Source organism: Helianthus annuus, chromosome 14, assembly GCF_002127325.2.
Source record: "Helianthus annuus cultivar XRQ/B chromosome 14, HanXRQr2.0-SUNRISE, whole genome shotgun sequence".
Classification (NCBI taxonomy): Eukaryota; Viridiplantae; Streptophyta; class Magnoliopsida; order Asterales; family Asteraceae; genus Helianthus; species Helianthus annuus.
In genome coordinates this window covers 102,525,555-102,533,898 of record NC_035446.2, presented here as the reverse complement: position 1 = coordinate 102,533,898, position 8,344 = coordinate 102,525,555, and the positions used below count along the sequence as shown (strand labels likewise).

At 38.3% G+C, this 8,344-nt stretch overlaps 1 protein-coding gene across 1 annotated transcript; it reads right to left on the bottom strand.

Moving 5' to 3' along the window:
• Nucleotides 1-640: 640 nt before the first annotated feature.
• Nucleotides 641-2,236, bottom strand: LOC110907053. The gene has a single exon (XM_022152086.1). It carries the CDS (start codon nt 2,234-2,236, stop codon nt 641-643), a length of 1,596 nt encoding a protein of 531 aa, XP_022007778.1.
• Between the last annotated feature and the right edge of the window lie 6,108 nt (nt 2,237-8,344).

Genomic DNA, 8,344 nt, shown 5'->3' with positions numbered 1-8,344 from the left:
GCTGCTGCGCTTGCTTCTCTGAAGGCAGAGTTTAATAATTTACAACTTCCAGTTATGGAGTTGATAAATGTGGCGCTGCAGTCGGATGATCCGGTAACGCAGCTTAAAGAAATCTTCCCTGATGAGGATGAAGAGTTAGAGTAGGGTGAAATTGTTTTTGAACAATTTGTGTTTCCCCCCTTTTCTCTTTTTTTTTTTTGTGTGGAATGTAGATCCTTATTTTGTTGCGCTTGTTTGTGTAAAACTTGAAACACTGTCGTGTTTGAATCTTTTCAGGGCGTATTTGTACGCTGAAGGTAATATGTTTCTATTTGTTTGAATGACTTTACAATATTTGCATGAGTACAATTGCTTTTACTTAAGTAAGGCGAATAAAGTTGGTATGAATCTCATGTGTGAAGCTTATGGTCGTTTGTGAAGTAATCACTGACCGCGTATGGAGCTCATTTTATACTACCATAATGTTTTTGCGCTTACTAAAAAGAAATTGCATGCATTTTGTAAACACAAATGATAGAAACTTTGTAATTTTATTCATGGATAAAGCTCAGAGGCGTTACAAAGTCTTTAATAATTAGATGGAACTTAACTTACTCCTTGATAGTTTCGCCATATTTGATGTTTTTTCCTGCGGGGAACTCTACAGAGTCCCTTGAGTCTTTGCTCGCTTGCTGGAGGTTTCTTCCCCCCGGGTAATCTGCTTTATCTCCTTGCGCATATTCTGGAGTAGATGCGCAAACTCCCCATTTTTGAGGGCTTTCTCTATTTCTGTGCGCAAGGAAATGCAGTTGTTTGTGGTGTGCCCAGTGTCCTTATGATATTCGCAATATTGCGCCAGGTCTTGACCACGTTTACTCTTCATTGGGATTGGCGGTTTGAACTGATAATCCTCGGTACTCAGAACCTCTGCCGGGGTCTTTGTTAGGGGGGTCCACTGCCTCTCCCTATTTTCATGCTTGTTTTCTCTTTGAGCAGAGAGTTTGTTAATTGTTGTGCGAGCATCTTCAGAGGAGCAACTTCCGGATGACTCGCGCCATGATTTTTTGAACCTTCGCTCGCCCGTTGCACTTAAATCTGTGGGCCTGCTGTGTGGTGGTGGTGGCCTATTTGTAGTAAGGTTTTTCTCCGTCTGCGCATAAACCTTGGCCGCCGCCATTATCTTTTCCCAACTCTTGGGAAGGCCATCTGTTCCGGATAATACTTTGACCATGTCGTCACATCTAACCGCGTACTTAAACTGAGCACGGATTAGCTGTTCGTGAACACCACCGATCTCCAACACTTCCTTATTATATCTGGTTATAAAATCTTCTAGATTCTCGTCATCTCGACGCCATATGTTCATGACATCGGATGTATCCCGCGTGGAACGCCTTTGCTGGCTGAAGTGTGTTAAGAATTTTTGGCGCAGGTCTTTCCATGACTCGATTTGCCCCGTCGGTAGGTTATCAAACCAGATTCGCGCTGGCCCAGTTAATGTTTGAACAAACAAATGACACCAAAGCGGAAGAGTCCAACCGCCAACCAACCCTACGCTGGTGAAGACTCTCAGATGATCGTCGGGGTCAGTTAACCCATTGAATTTCCCTACGTTAGATGGTAATTTTGCCCTCTCTAACGGAGCCAGAGCTATTTCCAGTATAAACTTCGAGTTTTCCGCTGCTTCTGCAGGGCGGTAAACTAAGTCATAATTATGCTCTGCCTCAGGGTTGTAAACCGCTCGAGGCCTGGATTTGTTAGAGTTTGGGTGTAGTCTGTTGAATACACTGGTGTTTGCACTCAAACGATATGTTTGATCGGATTCATCGGTGTGGGCATCCCATTGGGAACCCAACCTATCATGAACCGATTGCCTTTGACGAGGCTGTGACTCATGGTGTTGTCTCTGGTAGCTGTTTGTACCATCATAAGTTGATTCTTCTCGCTGGGAAGCATGAGCTCTAGATCCCGGCCTTCGTGATTGTGTTACAGGAGCAGTTTGAACACACAACTGCGTGTACACTGCATTTAATGCCCCTTGTGACCGGACATACCATGATATCGGAGTTTCTCCCGGTGGTAAAATTGATTGAGCGGGATTTGTGGGAAATACCCCTGGAGTAACAGGGTTATTTGCTCCATTAGATTGAACCTCATTATCGTCTGATGCCTCTTCTACCATCCCTTCTACTGGTAAATTGTTTCCGACATTTGGTCGAGGACCATGTTGTCGGTGAGAAGATGAATTTTCTGCCATGTGCAAAAACAGAAAAATGAGATGAACTGAATCGAAACGAGATAGAAACTAGAAAAACTGAGAAAACGGTGGGCGCCAATGAAGAAACACTAAATAAATGGTCGGAACCGAGATATCTAGGGGGTTTGAATCCGCATAAAAGGTTAGTTCTCTCTCAATTGATTCAGTCGCAGCCGAGTTCCTTCGCCGGCGATTCTGCAAAACAGAGCACCGTTAGCCTCGTCAAGGGGAGAAGAGGGTTCTCTCCTTGACCCGACTCCGGTGTGAGAATAAGTATTTGTAATGGAGAAGATAAAGTATTTGAGTAGTGAATGTGATCTGAGTTTATACCTGAAGAGTTCTCCTATTTATTACCGGGAGTTTGGGAGGGAAAATCTGTTATTGAAAAGATAACGGAAGATGCTAACGCCGTAGCGGTTATTTTTCCTTCCGTTAAGTCCTTTTAATCTTTGTTAAGTTGCTTTGATCCTGATGTGAATGCACACGGATCGTGACTTGATCTATGGTTGGGGAATTGCCACGTGGAAAGTGGTTTAAGTGGAGATCATTCTCCAATTACATGCTATCGTTGTGATTTCAGAACGTTTGTGGTAATGACACGTGTCCAGACGGTTATAACCGTCTGGGTGGTGCACGATCATGTTCCTTCTAGAAGATTACTGCTGTAATCTGGTGTGACACCTTACAGTGTGCATACAGCTGCATAAATCTCAAGTCTGGGTAAAATGATATTTGGGCGGAAGTATTGTTCTTTGGGTTTTTAACTCTTTGCCAATGGAAAGCGGCGCAAGGATTTTATGCTTTCCTTTAGGCGCGCGACTATCGCTTGTTGATCTCTTTCTTCCTTTTGCAAGACCAATGTGCGGCCGCGCAAGGTTGAAGGGTTGAAAGGCCAGTTGGTGGTATGGTCCCATATCCTTTTTATGAGGTTTTTGGGACCTTACCCCTTCAATATATAAATAATAATATATAATACATTATCAGTTTACCGACACACACCTTCTACATGCTCCTAGCTATGGATAAGCATTTGATATCGGGTAACGGTACCGTATTTCCCGTATCGAATAATTTTCGATACCTACTTTTCGGCGTCTTGGTATCGGTACTTTCGGTTTAGTATGGTACCCGTTAGGGCTGTAAACGAACCGAACGAACACGAACAAGGCCATGTTCGTGTTCGTTCGTTAAGAAAATTAACATGTTCGCGAACTGTTCACGAACGCATACCGAACATAAGTTTATGTTCGTGTTCGTTCGTTAAGGAAATTCAGTTGTTCACGAACAGTTCGTGAACACTAGTCTCAAACACAAACGAACGCAAGCAAATAAAAACAAACACAAACGAACATTTAACTTGAAATAAAAACATTGTTATCTTTAAACATTGGATATAAGTAGTTAAATACAACAATCCAATGATAAATCAAAACACAAGAAGTCTAATAGACCACCAAATGATGAATCAAGTTTAACTAATTTAGACATAATTATCCCCAAAAATGTCTTAGAATGTCCAAATTTTAGTTAACTTAGAAAAAATTGGGTTTCAAGTTTTCAATATGTTTAGATAAAAGGTTTATTATTTATTATTTTTTGATATAATCAAACGGACACAAATGAACGTAAACGAACATATTACCGAACGTTCACGAACGTAGTCGAACGAACGAGACCTGTGTTCGTGTTCGTTCACTAAGCTAACTGAACGAAATTTTTTGTTCGTGTTCATTCGCTAAGCTAATCGAACGGACATAAACGAACTTCCCGCCGAACAGTTCACGAACTGTTCGCTGAATGTTCGGTTCGTTTAGCCCTAGTACCCGTATTTTGCCTTCAAAGACCGATACCGTCCCATTACCGTACTGTACCGTACTGAGCATTTTTGCTACGAGTACCGTGCTTATCCCTACTCCTAACCGACCACCAGTAATCACCTGCCACCACCACCATCACTACCATCAGCTAACCACCACCACCATTACCACCAGCCACCACCACTATCAGCTAACTACAACCACCACCACAATCAGCTAGCTTGACACCCTAAGTCGAACCTAAATAGCTCGGTCAGACCAACGTCTTCTCCAGCTTAACCATCTTCTTCTACTTCGTTCAGACTATTATCAACTTATGTGACGACGGTGATGGTAGGGTTTCGCTGGAAAACACCAACAGACGCTGCTGTGTTGCCGAAAAGTTGGTCTGAACCACAATCGTTGCCATAGCTCGTCACTGCCTCTGCTAACCAACCACTCGATTAACAGATCTAGATGGATCGAACGTATGCAACCAGATCGGCCAGTGATTCTCATTGGGCTTTGTTCCACCTTCTCTATGGTTGGGCTTGACAAGAAGAAGCCATAATTGTCACCAATCAAGACTTTCCTCACTCCGATCATCCAGGTCCAACCCTTAGAATAGGACTTTGCGCCAACGTTGGGTCTAAATCTCACAAGACCACCATCGTCGTGGTTCAGTGGGGGTGGTGGTGCTGAGGCGATGGTGGTGAGGTGATGGTTTAGACGAGGAAGATAGAGAGAAAGGGGGGGGGGGATGAGGTAGGTTTGTGTGTATGTAATAAAAGTAAAATAGGTAAAATTAATTTTCAAATACCTTAAAGTGTAAGTGACTAAAATTTGCTTAGAGCATGACCGGTAAGACGTTTTAAGGTCCATTTTTCTTGTTTTTTCACGTCATTCATTTTTCCCTACTGTGGAACTTGTTTTTGGCCTTTGTTTTTTTTTATATGTAGTTTTTAGCTAAAAACTAGAAAAAATGGATTAAGGCGGGGCTCCTTGTACTTTTAAATTATAAAATATATATAGAAAGAGAGATGAGTGGTTAAACATAAAAAGTAGTGATGATGTGACAATAATTTTCGGGTGTTTTAGGTTTTCTTATTGGGTGTGTTTTGAGTGCTTTTAAAAAAATGAGTTTTTTCTGATATGTGGTATGTGACTTGGCATGTTTTTAGGCGTTTTTTTAGTTTTGTTATTGTGGATGGTGTTATACTTAACTGATTTATTGGACGGAGTTAGTCAATTGAATTCAAATTGTTGCAACTAAAAAAATCAAATACTCAGATAGTTAAAAATTCAAGAATCAAACTCAAATAGTTATAAGTACCAAAACATATGAATTGAAATACTAATTTAGTCTTTCAAATAAGAATTACAATCATATATAGATAAACTTGCTATAGTTATTACTTTTATCAATTTCATATTTTTTTTTCCAAATGACCCAAACCCGTTGAAATTTTATTATTTTAAAGTAGATCAATTCGATCTCAACAGTAACACGTTTAAAGTAGTAAACTGGTCCATTATAGCATATTTTGGGCAAACATTGATTCAATTTTCCCATCAACACGAGTAGCGATGTAAACGAATCGAACGTTCAACGAACTGTTTGTAAACCATTTAACTGAAAGTTAGTTTACGTTCGTTCGTTTAATAAACGAAATACAATGAACAAGAAATTTCGTTCGATTAGTAAACGACCGAACACGAACAAAGACCACATTCCTTTCATTATGTTCATGAGCATTTGAATGATATGTTCATTTATGTTCGTTTATAGTCAGTTGTTTTCGTTTACAACCCTGAACATGGGTCTAAACGATTTAGTTTAAAATAATAAAGTTAAATTTAAGGTTAATTACTCAAATGGTTCATGTGGTATGTCCATAATACAAGTTTAGTTCCTATGTTTGAAAAGTCACACTCTTGGTCCCTATGGCTACAAAAACGTTAAAAAGGTGGATCAAACTATTGCCTTTTTTATTATTTAACCTTTTTAAATTACGAAATTGAATAAAAAGATGTGAAAAAAGAGAAGTACAAATGAATCTTAGATGCGCGCGTGCAGTGAGAGAGAGATTTAACGCACAAAGTGCTTTTATCTTACAAAGTGTACGAAGTCAACAGGACACTACACGTGTCTTGGCTGAGGGGTAATTTGTTTGCGCCATAGTTACACACAAATATTAAATAATTACACACAAAATTAAATTATCACACACAAATTACTCAACATATATAACTAAAAAACACAATAATTAGGCAACATATTATGCAACTTATATAAATATATACACGACATTTATAAATAATGTTGCGACCTATGTTTATAATTACGAAACCTATGTTTAAAATCATGCACATTAAAAATTCACACCTTATACGCACAATTTATCGATGTTTTTCTTTAGTAAATTTTTTTTATAATATAGCAATATCATACTCAAATTACAAACAATAAAATACTATACGGTATAACTTAAAAAATGATGATGCATGTAAAAGTTATCATGCGTTTAAAAAATGTTGTAATAGAAAAAGGTCATTGTTGTTTTTCCTACTTTACCCTTCTAGCCATTTTGAACCTCCATATGACATTCCTACCATGCATTGCCTTCCTTGATCAAGAGTTCAAAATATATCCTAAACTTTGTAGGTTAAGAACATTTTGTATTTAATTATTTGTCTATATGCATAACTAAAGTATATGTATATAAAAATAATGAAAAACAAATTAGCAAAGCTTAAGTTTGTAAAATTGCTTATGAACAAAGCTCGAGCTATAAACAATTATCTGAAAATGAATCAATCTCTTGAGCTCTCTTAATATAAACGAGTCTGGTTTAGTCGAGTTGGGGATTGACTCGACTCTTATACACCCTATTGATCAGGGGTACATGACGGAGTTGTAATCGGTACTCAAAGGCAACTGATGACTTAAAGGTCATGTTGACTAAACTATCTTTTTGGACTTTGGGTGAAGAAGGAAATAGAATGAGATTATGATGATCAGAAAAATGGCGCGAACAAGGAGGAACTTGGCCCGTTTGATATTTGAGCTATTGGGTTAGTGTAAAGTTAACATAAGTTAGCCTGAAGTTGGCCCATTTGAAATGGTTTGCGATTCGTGTCTGTCACCACCACATGGTCCACATTTTTATCATTTTCTAAATGGGTTATCTTTGAGAAAGTTGAGTAAGTGCTTTAGTCATTTAGTTATTTTTATAATCCTTTAAATTCTTCAAATTGATCGTTTTACGTAAAAGTAAATGAAAATCTACAAGTGATTAGAGATCACGATATATATTTTTTAGTTTTTTTAATTATGTCCCTAAAGTATTTCTTTGCTACAGAGTTTCTTATTCTAAAATTAAATACTATTTTAAGCTGGGGCGTGTAGAATAGCGCCCCACCTTCACATCAGCCGATAATGCCGCAAACACCACCCCACTACTGCCAAAGGGGAGGGGGTGCCATCATCACCATCGCTTTTTTTTTGGGACCACCCTTGAACTAACCAATCAGATTTCCTTTAAAAGAAAAAGAAACACTAGTTAAACAATTTTAACACACAATATGCTTGTTAACGTTAAAGCCCCCGTCTATGTGGCATTGACGTGGCACGATAACTAACATAGGACTTCAAATCATACAATCCAGCCTCATCACAAAATTGCATCAATTGTCATTTTATAGAAAGTAGCATGCTTTCCAAACTGGTGAGTGTTCTAATATTGTGATGAACTTTGGTATTACATCTAGAAGTAGAGTGGGTGTGTGTTTATTGTAAAAAAGAAAAGAAAAAAAAAGAAAGGTAAAACATGGTTAGAAAAGAGAGTAAACTCATGTTTGTCAGAGAGGGAAGTTGATATTAAATCACCAAATTGAAAAAGTGACGTTGATAATGATAACATGTGAAAGTAGCTAGGGTCAAGTGTTTTCCATTTGCTATGAGATCAGCTTCTAATTTTAGTAACGCATGTATAGTTCTTGCTATTTTTAAACAACTTCGAGTAGAAGTGATCCTTTTGTAAGTAAGCCGGTTTAAACGTGTCACGCGATATGTCTAATTTCCCTATTTTGCCATCCCTAATTTCCCCAAGTTCTTAGGTTTGATATGAATTTATGCATCCAGGTTACACTAGTTACATGTGTTGGGTTGGAATTTTGGCTCATTGTCAATTGATGAATGGCATGCATTTATTGACAATTCAATGGAAATGAAAATACAATAACATAGACAACAATTGTTTTTCACCTCTAATGTATTTCAAACTAAAATAATGACGCCTCTTTGACCTTT

Coding starts and splice junctions, on each gene's coding strand:
- LOC110907053 (XM_022152086.1), bottom strand. CDS start 2,236: ATGGCAGAAAATTCATCTTCTCACCGACAACATGGTCCTCGACCAAAT.